The 18,000-nt window shown below is 33.4% G+C and overlaps 1 protein-coding gene across 1 annotated transcript; it reads right to left on the bottom strand.

Moving 5' to 3' along the window:
* Window positions 1-1,290: 1,290 nt before the first annotated feature.
* LOC110107848 (uncharacterized endoplasmic reticulum membrane protein YGL010W) lies at window positions 1,291-4,138 on the bottom strand. Its single transcript, XM_020838272.2, has 3 exons — window positions 3,575-4,138; window positions 1,536-1,598; window positions 1,291-1,438 (listed from the first exon to the last, which is right to left on the bottom strand). Exons 1-3 carry the CDS (start codon window positions 3,902-3,904, stop codon window positions 1,322-1,324), a joined length of 510 nt encoding a protein of 169 aa, XP_020693931.2. The 5' UTR covers window positions 3,905-4,138; the 3' UTR covers window positions 1,291-1,321.
* Window positions 4,139-18,000: the final 13,862 nt, after the last annotated feature.

The following is an 18,000-nucleotide window of genomic DNA, read 5'->3' as shown; positions in this document are numbered from 1 at the left end:
TAGTTTTAAGGAAAGAAAGCAGCGATTGATAGTCTCTGAAGGCTTAATAAGATTTTTTCTGCTTTCTTGTTCTGCCATCTTTGCGATTCTGCTTCAATTCTTTGCATGACGCTTTGCTTTAAAACCTGGATATGGTTCGTATCCTGATGGAGGCTTTCAATTGCCGTGGATCAGAAATGTTCATGAAACTCTTCAAGAAAATTCTTTGAAATTACAATGATTTTGATTATATTTATTTTTTTTAAAAAAAAAATTTAAGGTTTAAAAGAAAAAAAAAATGTTAGATATTCTATTAGTTCTAATTAAAAGATTTGGATTTATTTGAGATTATGCAATACAAATTTTTAATAATTTAATATACAACAAGATTGTGAAAATTAGACGGAAGATAAAATCGAAAGAAGAGATTCGAGATTTAATGGTTCGATCAGAGTTAAACTGAATGAGAATGGCGTTAATAAATATTAAAATCATTTAAATGATATTTCTAAGTGACATTATAAATAAATTAAATTTATTTACATTTAAATAATTAGTTTAATATATAATTTTATAATTAAATATAAAGAAGTATTAGTTTATTTTATATATTTAGTTATAATTTAGGCATGTTAGATAATATATAAAATTCACATTATTAAAATTATATTATAAATTTCATTTTAGATCATTAAAATAAAAATTAATTTTATATTATATAAATTAAGGGAAAAATCAACATTAAATAAATTATATTATTTGTATAATATAAAATTAATTAAAAATATATAGTGTTTTAACTTCACCTTATTTATTTAATCTCAGATCAGTTAGGCATTTTGTCTTAGTATTATTTATATAGTGTTTTAGTTGTATAAGAAAGCAAGTCATATGCAATGGTGGGGCAATGTGAAAAAACTTTTGTTGAAGCTTGTTTATCAAATGATTATTACAAAAATTTATACATCATTATAAAACAAATATATATTAAATTTAAATTAATTTTGTAAAATTCATATTTTATATTAATTTTATTAAATCAATTTATATAATTAAGTAAATGAGATAATAATAAAATCGATAGGTTCTTAAAAACTGAGGCTGATTCACCGGTCAAACTATCGGTTCAAATCGTTTTCTCTAAGTTTTGGAAATAGTCCGGATCAACTAGCCAACCGGTTCCCATTTGAATTGGTCAAACCAGTCGGTCCAGTCTGATTTTAAAAATAATATATGCATCACAAATCTCAAAATAAATTTAATGAGTTTCAAGCTCATCATGAAATTAGTATTATATATATATATATATATTCAGCCAAATCAAATTAGGATCAGAATATTCTCAACAAATTAAGAGGGAAAAAAAAAGGTAGATGGGAAAGAGTACCTCAAGCAAGACAAAGAATGGGGCCATTAGAAATGCTTGAGAAAGGTTGTCAAGAAGAGCTGGTGCTCGTTTCTGCAGAAAAATATCATGCAAATCAGATATTTTACATTGAGTTTAACGGTAGCTCAGTTAATAGGACTTAATATCTCCTGAAAGGTGTTAAGCTTACCTCGAATACTCCATGGCCTATGAATTGCCCAATCCAGCAGATCAACTGAGCAGCAAGAACTACCTGCGAATTATATATCAAAGAAAAGAATTAATCACTAACACAATCCAATGATTAGTATGTTAGATGATTGTTTTGCTAGAAGGGTACCAATAATTGGTTCAATGATAAGGACAGTAGAGGTCATAAATATAAAAAAAACTTCAAAACAACATTTCTTTGTTGTCTTTAAACTATTTGACAGATCAATTGGTCTATATAATTCAATAAAATAAGTGCATTTCAGGATGGTTTTAGATAGAGAATCTAAAACAATATCAAGGACTTTAACAAATGTATATTGATAGATAGTATAATCATTTCATAGATACATCAATATGCTGGTCTTTAAGGTTTTCTTAAATCGGGATCAAGCTGTGTAGCGCATTGGCAGATGAAAGCTTATTCATCCCCGCTACTCGTTCTCGAATCCCATAAACCACCCAACAACAACAATAATAAGCCTTTATCCCACTATGAGGTTTGCTACATTAATCATTTTTCTTCATTGTGTCGTGTTAAGAGTCAAATTTTCATCTAAATCTAATAAAGAAAGGTCATTTCTAATATTTTAAAAAAAAATTCTTAAATCATAACGGTTTTCCTAATGATGTTCAGTACGTAGTTTCTCTTTAGACACATGTAATTGTGAGATCTTGCTCTAGAGGAAGAAGCACTTCCTCTTCTTGATCTTGAGAGAGGAGGGAGAGAGGGACGGGGAGAGGGTGAGCAACAAATCAGAAAATATTATTGCTTGACCATACTCTATTACAACCTAAAGCCCCTATTTTATAGACTCAAAATAGTAACACCAAAAGCTACACTAATGGCTATACAAGCCATACAAGAAACAACCTAAATCTAGAACCAATATCTTACAGTAATAATAGAAGTTGATTGTAAGATTTGAGTTTAATAAAATTCAGGCTTAGGGTAAAAAGTAACCAGCTAGTTCTGCAGCATTTCATAGTTAAGTTCTTATTTTTAAGTTTATCAATGGAACTATGCTATGTTAGCTTTTAATTAGAGACTTCCAAATTATTAGAGTAATTAGGGATTTGTCATCCACAAGGTAGGATTTGATTTATTATTGTTGTTTTAGAGGTGATTAGTGTTTAGTTTGACTAATGATGTCAATACAGCTTAAGTTAGGCTAACTATTGTTTTATTAGATTCACCAGATTTCTTGTTATGTATTAATAAATATTGGAGTAACTATGAGCAAATTAGGCATTAAAATGTATTAATTAATGTTTATAGTGATTAGACTAATTAGTGTGTTGCTGGAATAGTTGAGTTGATTAGTAATTAATAGCACTAATTAGGAATATTAGTGTTTATTTGGATTGATAAAGGGATTAATCTGATTTTATTAAGGGTTATTTACAAAATCATGGCCTGATTAGAGATTACATAAAGATTAGATAAAATAACAACTAGACAGTTGTCTGGATTAAAAGATGGGGGTTTTTAATCCCTTAATTGTGTTGCTCAAGGTGTTTCGCCCAAGGTTTAAGGGTTTGCTTACTCTGCAACTTTAGCCGAGAGTTAGGCAGGATTTAAAGTTAGTCCTGTCAAAAAAAGTTACTGTGGTGATTCAATTGGAATTTAAACTAAAACAAACATTTAGACATCCATCTCTAAATCCTGAATTCAATCAATCATATCGACAGCAGGATTTGAAGAGTTTAAGGCTCCAAAGATTTAGCATCAACTAAAATTAATGTTTTTGGCAACCAAACTCTTTAAGGATTTAATACGCCAGAAATTTACAAAATCAGAACTTACACAGTTCTTAAGATCAGATTTATTTAATCCTAGGTTCTATTCAAACTGGCTTGATCTTATCAAGTTCACAATTATCAGAGTATCATCAGGCTAATAATTGAAGAATAGAAAGAAACAAATTGTACGAATTGCCCAAAAAAAAGGATCAACAAAAATCCAGTTCTAAACAAGCAAGAAAACAACAAAAAAGAAAAGAGGCGGAGGGATTCCACCTTCCAGGCCAGGGAGAAGCTGAGAGCTGCAGCGAGGGCTTGGCTTCCGAACCAGCAGAGGAAGCAGAGGAGAGCGGCGAGCGATCCGGCCTTCTTATCCAGTGCGATGTAGAAGAGTGAGTAGAAGACAACGGAGATGAAGGCAAAATTAAGGTCGAAGCCGCCGAAGACGGGGATATGGAGGAAAGGAGGGGTAAAGTAGAAGAGGATGAGGGAGGTAAAGAAGATGGGCCAAACGAATAAGGTGTGGATGAGAACGTTCACAGGGTTGCTGTGATACGCCCCGTAGAAGGAGAAATGCTTCTCTAGATCAAGCAATCCTTTTCCCATCTTCGATTCGACTCCGATCGGTGCAGTTCTCCGGGATTGAAGGGTATGTATAGGGTTTTTAGGTTGGAAAAAAACGACTGGAATAGGAGCAAGAAGAGGATGGAGCTATCGAGGGAGGAAGAAGACAATCTTCGGGAGAAAGATCAAACATTGACTGACAAGAAAATTAATAAATGGGAAGGCGGCGACAGAAATTTTTTTATGAAACTTCGAGCGAATCTAACCGGACGCCGTTTGTTTCTGCCCATCTTTCATTTACCAATAAATGAGAGGAAAAAAATACTTTGGAAAGTTGAAACATTTGTGCGATTTTAGTTGACTTTAACAAAGTACATAGAATTATAGACTGAAATTATTTTATTTAAAGAATATATTATTATTCACATAAATTGATAATGGGAAAATTTTATGTAAAGATATTACTCACATGATTTATGTGAGGGTGGACTAAGGAGTCTTTATATTTATATATTATTTTATGAGCTACATCAATTTTAATATAAATTTAAGAGGTCTTAAGTAGTGGTGGAGCAAAAAAAAAAAAAGTAGGGACATAAATTAGATTTTAAATATTTTCATATGGGCTTAGATCAATAGTTTTAACTCTTTTTATTTTAATTTGTTATTTAAAAAAATTAAATATGATATGATAAAAAAGTTATAATTTATAATGTCTATTATTCATATTCTAAAAAAATTCAATGATTGATTCACTATTAATCCAATCAAAAATTTATTTTTCAATCTAAGTGATTAGTGTATCATTGATTCACTAATTTCTAATTATATTTCATAGTTAATTTTTTATAATAATTGCTGCAAAACCAATGTTATTAACTTATAATGCATTTATCTTAATAGAAATGTTAAAATATTTAATTTATATTGATGAAAGTTTGATTATTGTTGCATTCCAGAACATTCGCAACAGTAAAGATATATAGAGTTTCGCATTCTGGTTTTGTATGAATATCAATCACGTACGCATATAAGAATATTGGGTGCAAGTTTCATAATAGACACTAGAATTTTTACGTGGAAACCCTAAAAGAGGAAAAATTATGGGGTCATGCCAAGTTAAAATGATTCCACTAGAGTTTGTTATTGGCCACAAAGGATGCCCTTCCTTGAGAGAAGGCGTTGACACAACGTACACATATAAATCACGTAGAGCATATTACAGGGTTGGATTTGGATGAATCCAATGTCATAAGACTTGTTCTCAAGAGAATGTTAGTGTGTCTTTTTGTCGGTAGGATTTTAGTTGTGCTACAGAGGTCAAAGGGATCATAGTTGGCGGGTGGCGATGGTCATAGGGACTATAGTCGGGCGACTGAGGTTGATGGGACCCTTGTCGGGTGGGAGAGGTGGGAGGAACCTTAGTCGGTGGGTGACGAACGTCAGAGGGTCTATAATTGGCAAGTGAGTATGGTCAATGGAATCATAGTTAGGCGACGGAGGTTAGAGGGATTATAATTGGGCTATTGAGGTCGATGAGATCATTGTCAGGTGATAGATGCCAGATGGACAGTAGTTGGTAGGTCATAGAGGTTGGATAGACTGTAGTCGGTAAGTAACAAAGGTTGGAGGGACTGTAGTCGACTAGCGATGGAGGTTAGAGGGATCATATTCAACATGTAACATATGTTGAAAGGATCGTAGTCGGGTGATAGAGATCAAAGAAATCATAGTTGATGGGTAATAGATTGAAGTCAGAGAAACTATAGTTGTCATGCGATAAAGGTATGAGGAATCATAGTCGAGCGAATAAAAGTGAATGAACCATTGTTGGACAACATAGGTCGAAGGGATTATTTTTAGGTGACAAAGGATGGAGGAATCGTAGTTAGTAGGCGACATAGGTCAGCTAGAGACTAAATGGTGGCCAGATTAAGGTTTAATGGCATGGTCGGTCAAAAAGTCTAGTAGTGTTGACCAAACAGTAAGGATTTATCAACAGTGGTGCCTGGGTGGAGCTTAGGGACTCTTCAAGCTTTAGAGTTCTCTTGAGTTTCTAGCCCAGGGTCCATGACTCCAAAAGTTCCTTTCGTGTAGGGAATAGGGTCTATTTATTGATTTTAAGAGTATCATGCATCATATAATATAGAGAAGATCAAGGAAAAAATTTGGAAGGCTCCATCAGACGACCCATATATATTCGCTTGATCATAAAGCATTCACTCAGCATTTAAGTGCCTTAATGATGTCAAAAGTAAGCTATCATAAGCTGGTTGGATTCGCCTCATCAATCCACTTGATTCAACTATATGCATGTCATATTTGAAGATCATTTGATTTTTAGATTTATATTTTGAATCTTCCAAATATGTTTCAGTCCCTTGATTTGAGCCCATTTGGGCTGGGATTACACCGATTTTGGGGTTCTTGGATTCATCTTATTGGGACATTCAATTTGAGTATAAATTTACATAAATAAGATTTTATCTAATCCGAAAATTAATTTTGAAAGTTTCTAATTTAGATATGCATCAAGATTCATTCGCAATCAAGGCGATTTTTCATGACATATTTGTTTCCCTCCTATTTTTTAATGTCAAAGCTCGTCTAGTCTGAAAATATATGTTTAAGATTTTTAAAAACTTATCAATTTGAAATTACAATTTTAGAAAAATTATGATGCTTGAACGCTCCCTAACGTCAACATGGATCTCCCCTCAGGATCATGAAACTAAGTAAAATGCTCTTGATCACATCAATCAGAGCAAAAAAATATTAGAAAAGTTTTACTCCTACATTTGCCTCAAATTAATTGTGGAGGCTCTATTGGGCTTTGAAAGTGTTAAATTGAGTCCATAACATTGAAAAATTGTTGTGGGGACCTCAAAGACATTTGAATTGAACTTTCTTAACCAAAAATTGATTTTTTTTTTTTTTGCCACCTCAAAGGAGGCAGCTTTGTAAGAAAAAGTAAGAATTTTTTTTTAATGTATATATTTTTTTTCAAAAAAGATAAAAAATTTAACTTTTGATTCAAAAAATTTATTTTTTTTAATTTTTAGTATATATGGATATTAACTTTTGACTGTCGTCGGACTTCAGCCCGACCTTCATCGGACCACCGCCGGCCCCGACCACCACCGGACTTCCATCCGGCTGTCGACCACAGCCGGACATCAGCCCAATAATCGTCGGACCATCGCCTTGCCGCTGACCAATGTCGGACTTCAGCCCATCAACTGAACTTCTGCACTGACATTGTCGAACTTCCGCCTGACAGTTGTTAGACCTTTGTCTAACCCTCCAAACTACTATAATTTGACCGCCTCTAAGTCGAGAGATGGGTTAACCTTTATAATTCACTCAAGTTTAGTAGAATCTTTTCACCTAGGCAAGGCCCCGTTGTTTTTCTCTCTTCGGGCTTACCACGTAAAAAATATCGGGTATTTTACTTCTCTTTCTGTTTGTGTTGGATATCCGTGCATCGCTAAGACGAAAAGTTTACTCTCTCTACAACCGTCGGACTTCCGCATTGTTCTATTACTATATAGATTTATCATCAACATTGTTACTAATTTATTGAAACAAAAAGCATATATTAAATAAATTATATTCATCATTTATTTTTTTATATACCATAAATATTAATTAATTTATTTATTATTTATAATAAATGATTTAATTTAACCTCAATAATTTATAAATGTAAAATAATAATATGAATCTAATATATAAATTTTAAATATAAATTATATATAAATATATAACATAAATTAAGGATTATTTATATTAAACTTATTAATTCATTTGTAAGTTAATTTTTTGTTAAATTTAAATTAAATTTAAAGATTGAATATGCTTAAATTTAAAATTATATAAGATATTAGTAATATGTAAGCTAATCTTATATGATTTTTATATCATCTAAATTGTATTTATTACGTCATCCGGTTCAACCCCGGTTCGACCGGTTGAACTGGTCAAACCGTGAACCGCTTTCTCTACCGGTTCGTTGTCCGGTCCGATTTTCACAACCTTGGATTTTAGTATTGAATGATGATTGCCTTAGTAATTTGATACTCATACTGATTTACTATCTTTCGTAACGTACAATTTTACTATTTATGCACTGATTCAGTAATCATATAAATAGTAATATTATGATTTGACTGTTGACATGTATATTACTCATTTGTGATGCTTTGAGTTCAGTTATAAGATTTGGTTTCCTATTATGGTTTTTAGCTCATTATACGTAGTTAAACAAATTCAGGTCAGGTTAAGGAAGCAGGAGTGAGATTGATCATGATCCTTCATGTTCAAGTTCTTGTTATTTAGCTATTCTTTTATACTCATAAAAGAGTAGTTGCTTATAATGTGTAGATCCTGAGTAGTGTATATAATTTTTTTAGTAATGAATACATATGGACATTGATGTTTTAGATTATAATTTCATGATTTATATTGATATGTGATATTGGATAGCTATGATTTTCGTGTTAAAAGATAAAATAATAATTTTTCAAGTTAAATTATGTGGCATCACAGTAACTATGCTTCTCTCTTAATTTGATGTATTAAGCTTGATTTAGCATTCATTAGTCCTCATGGGCTGTGTGACAGACAAGTCTCACACCACTAATGTGTAGTAGTGGTCTGATGTCTCAAATAATTTCACTCCATCTACATGAATTTTGGCGTATTACTTTATATTAAAATATTCAAAATCAAATTTAGGATGATCCAAACTCTAACATGAGCAAACTTATAGTCAAACTAAAAGTCTCGACCATATGATCCTACCATCAAATGTGATCAAATCTGAGTCCAAATGAATTCAACTCAAGCACTTAAAGCATATTTAAAACTTTCGAGACATTAATTAAATTATAAAGAAGTCTCCAAATCTTGCAAATCGAGTTTATTAACGAGTTGAGTCCAATGTGCTCAAGATTATTTGATTATGAGTTCTTAAAGTCATTTAAATGTTGAATAAATATTTTATAGCCAAATGATTCAATATAGATTGTTTAATTCAGTGTTTAAAAACTATAAATAGTCTCATTTTCCACGTGAGGGACACCTAGAATTGAGATGGGATAGAGCTTAGAAATTTAAAGAGCTCTATCCAACATTCAAAACGGACAATCTCTACTAGTTATCACCTCCAACCAACCATCATTGCTCGAATGTTACAGCCATGCTATTATCACTCATCTGTCATGGTTTCTTCATCATCATCTGAATTTCCTCATCTTACTAACATTGTCGATCTGACATCATCATCTTTCCACCACTTCTCTAATCTCTATTAGAACTTCAAGAGATTAAGCAAATGCTTCCAATTGTATATAATGTTGGAAGGTAGCTCAAACTCCCTAAACTTTAAAAAAAAAAATAACTTCTATTATTTCATCTAAGCTTGACTTTTCAAGTTTTCCAAATAAAAATTTTAATTTCTTATGCATTCTTTCCATTTATCTCTGTATATATAAATTTCTCTCTTTCATCGTAAAATTTTTAACACCCAATAAGGTCGACGATTGACCCCTTATAGTTCCCTACCTAAGTCAAGAAGGTAGCTTAACCGTAAGAATTATTAAGTGTCTAATCTCAAGTTGACTGACTTCGGCTTGTAATTAATGATTTGTTTATTGGTGGGCCCAATGTGATATCTCATGTTTAGTTATTATTATAATTATATTAATGGGCCTATTAAGAGATTTTGGGGTTCATCAATCTTCACTTATTTGCATCATACAAATCTTTAAGATTCGTGTTTTATTTTTTTAATTAAAAAAACTGATATTTTTAAGCTGAAAAATTATATTAAATCTCAATTTAAATTTAATAATTTCTAAATCCATCAATTTATATAAAAATATTCTTCCATAATTTTATTTTTCATTTAGACTGTCACGATCAAATAATATACTGTATTCCTTCAGGAGGTCTATCTTTCTAGAAGCCTGAAATTGAGTGCTTGGTATTAGGTCTATCTTTCTAGAAGCATTGAATTACACGCTTAAGAAGGTGGATTCCACATTACCTCAACCTAAAACTCACGTTACGGATTCAATATGTGATAGAACTTTTTTTTTTTATATAGGTGCTTAGGGTGTCAATATTTGACATGACCTGAAGATCCGATCTAAAAATTTTGGGTTAGGGTCAACCCGAACCCGAAACGGGTCGGGTACAGGTTCAGCATTTTGACCCCCCGTTTCTAAAATCGGGTCGGGTTCGTGTTAACCATTTGACCCGAAAGTGGCCCGATTTTGACCCAAAAACCTTGATTTTGACACGATAACTCGAGATTGACCCTTTTTTTACCCAAAAAGTGGAGATTGACCCGTTTTTTACCAAAAAATTAGCCATTTTTTGTTTAGAAACAGGTCATTCGGGTCGTGTTGGGTTGACCCGTACTCGAAGTAGTTCGGGTTCTGGTCCGGAAAACTGACCCGTTTTTTTAAAACGGGTCGGGTTCGAGTTGACCCGAATAGTGCCGGGTCAGTTACAGGTTCGACCCGAACCCGACCCGTGACCCGAAATTGACACCCCTACTCTTAGTTGATGAGAAATTTTCTGTACATAGTTCAAAGAGGGAGAATCGTCCAAATTTACTGTGTACTTGTAAATACTTAGCAAATTCTTAGTTATGTGTTTACTGAATATTATACTCAGCAATTACACAACAATCCGGACGGTTCTTCCTATCCGTACACCATAAAGAATAATTTCTCCTTCGTTGATAGTCTAATTTTTCAACCAACAAATCAAAGAGAATTGCATAACATCGCTTATTTTCACCGTTGTTTTTAAACATTATTATGAAATATCAGTAGAAAAGACATTAGGAAAAATTCTTAAATTGCTCGGATATATATATTAATATATATAAAGCAAAATGCTTTTAAATAAATTTTTTCTTATGACATATAATATAGAGTTAGGCATATTTTGATGTCATGTATTGGTCAGTTGGTCCAATTTGAAGAGACTTCAATTGCTAATATTATACAAATGAAATGATTCAATTTCTTTTGGGTTTTAAATTTAAGGATTCAAATAAAATATAGTTATATAATTAATGTTGCATTTTATGCTATAAAATAAAAAGATTGTTTATTTTATATTTGCCATCAACAACTTTTTTTAATTTTTAATATTGCAAATCAAAACAAATTCATTTTCAAATTGATTCAAATCATTCTTTACTGTCCAACCTAAACTATAAATATACTTGTTGCGGGCTAGAGTATACACGGCGGTAGAGTTAGAAACTTTTCGTCTGAGCGTTGCACGAATATCTAGCACACACAAACAGAAGATAAAAGAACACTAGGATTTTTACGTGGAAAACCCTGAAAAGGGAAAAAATCACGGGGTCACGCCCAGTTGAAAAGTTCTACTAGTGACGTTTGAGATACAAGAGGCTGATTCGTCCCACAAGTTAGGACGATCAGATTACAATGAGTTTCTTCTGAATTGAAATTCAGTTATAAAGTTGTGCAGAGTTTCGATGTCACCTGAATATCCGGCAGAATTCCGGCGTTATTCAAGCGGCGGAAGGAACTTTGGCAGTGGCTTTTTCTTCTCTTCTTCTTCTCTTCTTCTTCTCTTCTTCCTGCTTTCGGTCCCCTCTCATAAGAAATGAGGGGTCTATTTATAGATTTTTTGGAGTGGCATAGCTCGTAAATAGGTGTGAGATCAAAGGCAAATAGGGAGTGGTCGAATGGACGGTCGATATTGAATCCCTTGATCATGCACCGTTCGTTAGACCTTTGAAGGTTTTAGCGATGTTTGAATTCGGTGTTCTTGGGCTCGTTGGATTCGTCTCGTCGAGCCCTTCGATTCGACTATAAGCTCGTTAAAATCAGAGATTGTTTGGTAACTCAAATTGAAGTATGAGCTTTCCAACAGCACTTCGGGTGCTTGATTTGGGCTCGGATCTAGTTGAATTTGGAGTCGTTGGGTTCGTATTTCCGAGATGTTCAGTTTCACTATAAGCTCATTAAAATCGGAGTTCGGGGGCTCCCAGATTTAATTTTTGAAGTTTCCGGTTCAGTTTCGCCTCGAGATTCATGCTTGATCAAGATAATGTTTTGAGAATATATCAATACTCAGCATTGTATAGTTCAAATTAAGGCTTTGTTTTCGACAATGTGATACCATTATTTTTTTTTCCTCTTTTCAAAATATTTTTATACTAAAAAATAGCTTTGCAAAACAGTAATAAAACTGTCCCAAACGAAGCCTAAACTTCGAACTTGTATAGTTGTATGCACTATCAAAATTTTCATTATTGTGTGGTTCATTATTGTTCAATTCAAATTTCTATAACAAAGTTTTTTTCTAAATATTAATAATATGCAGCATCATAATATGATTTTTTTTTACATAAAATTATTATTTTAATTTATCATATTTATGCAATATTCAAGAACTTATTACTAATGTAATGGCCATGCATATTTTTTTTCTTGGATGAACTTATTTATAGGGCAAAATTGACCTCTTTTCTGAGAGAGAGCAATAAAATTGGAGCATTCATGATCCATAAAATCATGGATTATTATTATTTTTTGTTTAAATTTTGGACAAATACATCCATGAATTTTTTTTGTTTAAAACGCTTATTTTACTAAGAGAAAAAATTTCAAAATGAGCAATTGCCCACTAAGCTCTTTCTAGCTCGGCCCCTATCTTCTTATGATGTATATAAGTCACTTTTATGCACACCCTCATAAATTTCTCTTATATACACCTTATGTACAAATTATACATAATATTTGTATAAGCTATGGGACTTCGTTTTATTGAAGTGAAGACATGAGCTGAGTCCGAACTCTGCTCGTACCGCCCGACCGCGCCCGCGTTGTCCCCGCTTGCGTCCGCCCGCCGCGCTCGCTTCCTCCGCCGTCCGCCGCCGTCGTTCCGGCGCCGGCAACCCAAATCGAGTCGGGTCAACTCGGCAACCCGTCGGGTCGGGTCCGGGTTCGGTTTTCCGACCCGTTTGTCTACCCGGGTCGGGTTAGGGTGTCGACCCGTTTGAACCCGGGTCAGTTCCGGGTTCGACCCAAACCCGACCCGTGACCCGAAATTGACACCCCTACGTCTCATTAAAAGGTTCTCCTAATAATATTTCATAGAACATTTGAGTTTGTAAATATGAAAGGGTCACACTAACTAAACATCAAGTAATTAAGCTCGCATATATAGACAAAATAGCTGGTTCAAATTATATACATTGATATAAGTAAAAATGGCCCCAAAGAGCCTAAAAGTAGAGGAAAATGTAATTTTAAAATTGCATTAAATATCCAAATTTAGCCCAGCAATGTTACAAGATTTTTTTTTTTTTTTGGATATTTAGGCCATTTAAGACAAACACATACACAACGCATACACATAGACTCGAACCCTAGACCTCTTAGTTGGAAGCCTTAGCTCTCAACCAATAAGCCAAAGAGAGTTGTGTGCTACAAGATCATCCAACGATTTAAGCGTCTTCTCATAGTACACATGCGACTCGTACACTTTGGGGAATCGAACATAGCGATCAAGCTGCAAAAAGGAAATTAAAGTACTGACTACTGAGTGTTATAAATTATAATTTTGTGACTAAATAATTCTTTTCTCATTAACTTGATGAAGATTTTGTTTTCATAAATATTTTGGGAAATTAAAATTTTAGGTACTGTTTTTTAGAAAATTAAAATTAAAATTCAATAGTTTTCACTCAATAAATATTCTAGACAGTTTTGAATATTTCCATCTCCACCATTGCTCATTTGAATGTTTGTGAATGCAAAACAAGTAGAATTTCTGCAAATTTAGTTTCACACAAAATTGAAAATTTTTATTTATACCTTATTGGAATATATATAGCTAGTGGTGTCAATTTTGGATCACGGGTCGGGTTCGAGTCAAACCTGAACTGACTCGGGCTCAAACGGGTTGACCCTAACCCGACCCGGGTAGATAAACGGGTCGAAAATCCGAACTCGGACCCGACCCGACGCTGTAGGCGTCACCGGAGAAATAATATTAGAATCCAATTCACAAGCAACCAAAGAATCAATCCCTACCTGACGCACGAGCGTAATAGTCAAAGCCAAATCAACAAAATTTTGAGGTGATGCAGCATCAGTCGAACCACTAGACATCTCATGCCCAACCTCCCTATTAACCTCACATAAAGAAATATCCTCCTCCTTCGAACATTCCACAACCATAGGAATAGAAACACTCCTAAGTGAAAGATCACATTGTTACAATCACCTAAGGCATCAGGACCACCCAAACATTCTAAATGTGAATCACCATAAAAAATCTCAGTAACATCATAATTCAGAGGATCAACCGCATCAGGAAATAGGTCGTACAAGTCCAACAAGCAAATCTGCCTCACTAACGGGAGGAAGATTTTCATGTAAAGATAGAATAGGAATTAACACATCAGAAAGAACATGATTAATACCAGCAGAATCAAGCCTAGGCAGCTCAGCTAAAATTGCCACATTACCAATAGGAGGGGCAGAACAAACAGCTAAATGGGGAAGCAAAATCATACAACTAGCTTTTGAATGACCCAAAACTTTGCAATGAGTATAATAAAAAGAAAATTCTTCCATTTTGAACTGCTGAATATAGCCCATATTTTCAGAACCAAGCCAAACTTGGTCAGTATAACTCCTAGTAATATCTAACTCCACAAGAATGCGGGCAACCAAGGGCCCCTAGTTCGAATCGAGGTAGCATTATCAGTACACAACGAACGTCCAAACAAAAACCCAATTCCATGAAGCGCACGTGGAGAGAAGAGATGTGAACGAAGATTTGGGAAAGAAACCCAGATAGGGATGACAGGAGATTCAATATTAATGTCAAAATAATGTGTCCATTTAAACAACTTCATATAGCAATTACTAATAAAATAAGAACGATGAGAGAAAACCCTAGAGTAATCTAGGTCATTCATCAACTTAATAAAAATATTCTTAGATTTAAGCACAGTAACAGAAAAAATGTCATTTAACATAAGCTGGAAAAAAAATTATGGATAGAATTAAGTGCCGGACGACAACCGGTAAATTTCCCCACCAAAGCAAACTCAAACGGAGCTGCCATGGCCAACATCTCGTCATAAAAAATCCAAACAGAAGGAAGACCATGACAAGTGGTGATTTTGAGATCAAGAAATTCTGGAGGGATGAAGTCCCAGACAAAACCTCCCAAAAGGAGTGCGATTTCGCCTTGCCATCCAAAAATTCGGGATCAATGAGCCGATTAATAGTCATTCTAACCCGAAAAATGGATGAAGGAGAAAAAACAAAAGGAAATTGAGGGAAATTATGAAGAAACATAGTATATTACCCACAAGGCAGCCACAGAGCGATGAAGAAGACGCAGGAAAACCCTAGCCATTTTCCCTTCATTCATTGTCTTCTTTCTTGATATCCAAATCACTGACTTTCATGTAGTGATCACTCTCTCCCTATTAGGGATGTGATATTGATTAGGATTAAGGGTGTAAGTGAGCCGAGCCAGCTTGCTAACCAGCTTGATCTTGACTCGTTTATAGGCGCACGAGCTGAGCTTATCAAGATCATGAGTCGAGCTCAAGTTCGAGCTTGAGCTTGCTAGCCAGCTCGAATAATTATTAATTTTGTTTAAATAATTTTACTTTATTTATTAAATTTAAATATTTTAAAAAATAAATAGTAAATGCTAAACAAAATTTTAAATTTAAATATTTTTAAATCGCGTCTACATTTTAAAAATCCCACTTAGGCTCGCGAGAAGGCTCAAACTTATTTAACTGTGTGACGAGCTTGAGTTCAAACTCGCCTTATGACCTTGACTCGAGCTCGAGCGTGAGTTCAAGCCAACTATATATCTAACGAGCCGAGCTCGATAAGGTCACTTCTGAACTCGACTCGACTCATTTACATCCCTATTCTGTTTCTTTTTTTTTTTTTAGCTATTCTTTTGTGTTTAGGACAGAGAAGTTGCGGTACGATTGCATATATCTGAAGTAGTGTATATTATTTTTAGGAAATCAATACATATGTATTTATCGATGTTTTGATTGATAGTTTTCTTTTTTCTACTATTTAGATTGATAAAATAAATTAGATAGCTATAGTTGCGTAAATTAAAAGATAAAAAAAAAATAATTCTTCAAAATTAAATTCTAGGCATTGCATAATCCACTATGAAGGCATATGTCCCATTTTTAGGAAGGAACAAGCGCAACTATACTCTTCATGTGATGGGATGTAAGAAAATTAGTGTGCTCCATGATGAACATTGTTGTATTTGTTAACATAAATCTTGTTTATTATTATCTATTTAAATAACTATGTCAGCTTAAAAAATGTTAGATTTGGCACATAAATAAATAAACTTGAATATTAATCCAATCATTTATTTATATTGATGAACATACTTATTTGTTGTTTAACAAATGGCTCTTTTAAAATTTAATAAAATGCTTATTTAATGATACTTAATTATTTATTTTAAGAATTATATTGTGTGCTTGAACAACTTTATTTTTATTATTATATGCGCTTTAAAAACTGGGTTATTATTAAATGTATAAGTCATTAAAAATCAACTTTGTTGGGCCAAATTTTCAATGGATATTTGAGTTGAAAACCTCAAAATTAAATTCAAAGTCATTTGAATTCTAATTTCAATAAAGTTGTAATCAAACACATTAATTGGAGGTCCAAATGATATCCAAATTTTTTATGCTTCTAATCAATTTGAGTATCTCGATGAGATGGATCCAATAAGCCTAAATTTATTTAATTATGAGACCATTAAATGATTTAGAATGTTAAAAAAAATGGTCTATGATCAACAAAATCAATATTGACTGTTTGATGAGGTGTTCAAGATTTTGTCCATATTTACACCCATACTACTTTTATGAGGGGAGGCATGGACATTGGCCTAAGATAGAGGAGTGCTCAAAGGCTAGAACAATCAGGTGCTCCACCCGAGTACCACCACCAATAAACCACAATGCAATCATCACTGTTAGACAATTGCACGATAGCTACCATCGAACCGCCATCCAATCATTATAATCAAACTAACATCACGCAACTACAATCATCCAATCACTACTGTCTAGCTACAATCCTTCGACCATCATCACACAATTGCAATCCTCCAACCAAAGCCATTTGACCATTGTCGATTAACTACAATCTTTCAACTATTGCCTGACTATGATCCCTTGATCATTGTTCTTTGACTATAACTTTCAAACCACTATTGCTCAAACTACGTTTCTCTCAATATCATGGCCTAATTATGGTACTATAACCACTATTACACAACTATGTTTCTTCAAACAACATTGCATTAACTATAATCTTCCTTCCACTATTACCTGATATACAAGCCTTCAATCATTCTTGCTCGATTTTGGTTCTCCAACTATTATTGCTTTACTATGGTCCTCAGACTGCCATCACCAAGCTGTGGTCCTCTAACCACTGTCGTCTAACTGTGGTCTTTTGACTACCCTTGCAAAATTATGAATCTCCAAACATTTGTGCCTTATTATGATACTCTAATAATCATCACCCAAATACTGTCCTTTAACCGGCGTTACCTAACAACAGTCCTCCAACCACCATCATATAAATAGTCTTATTCTTTATTTTAAGCAGCTATGACTCGTTAATTTTGATTATAGTAAAAAAATGATCTTAACTAATTTTGTAGTGCATAAAATAAATTATTTGTCTTTTATATGAGCACTCATGCGCATAATTATATATATTTTAATTCGATATTGACATAACTTGATTTTATTAATGAGGATCAAGTTAGACTTCGTCTGAGACTGTTTTTTTTTTTTTTAAGTAAATTTTTATTATAAATTTTTTTTAAATTAATATTTTAAATTAATTTTTTAAAAATATTATTATAAAAAAGATGTCCCAAATGAACCATTAATCATATGCGGTTCATGGATAGGAAAATTATTCTGCGAGACCAACCATAACGTCACGTAACTTTTTTATTCGGTACCGCTGTGTACCAGGTGACGTGACTCGTTCTAGTTGATCTCCGGATCGTCCAATGTATAATTTCTCCATGGACATCAACAC

The sequence above is a fragment of the Dendrobium catenatum genome, unplaced genomic scaffold (assembly GCF_001605985.2).
Source record: "Dendrobium catenatum unplaced genomic scaffold, ASM160598v2 fragScaff_scaffold_847, whole genome shotgun sequence".
NCBI lineage: Eukaryota > Viridiplantae > Streptophyta > Magnoliopsida > Asparagales > Orchidaceae > Dendrobium > Dendrobium catenatum.
This window is presented reverse-complemented; position numbering and strand designations above follow the sequence as displayed.

What these genes read in the sequence shown, in the direction of transcription:
- LOC110107848 (XM_020838272.2), bottom strand. Translation starts at nt 3,904, where the DNA reads ATGGGAAAAGGATTGCTTGATCTAGAGAAGCATTTCTCCTTCTACGGG. An exon ending in GCTTCTCCCTGGCCTGGAAG is followed by an intron (nt 1,599 to 3,574) that starts GTGGAATCCCTC and finishes TATAATTCGCAG; the next exon opens with GTAGTTCTTGCTGCTCAGTT. An exon ending in TAGGCCATGGAGTATTCGAG is followed by an intron (nt 1,439 to 1,535) that starts GTAAGCTTAACA and finishes ATTTTTCTGCAG; the next exon opens with AAACGAGCACCAGCTCTTCT.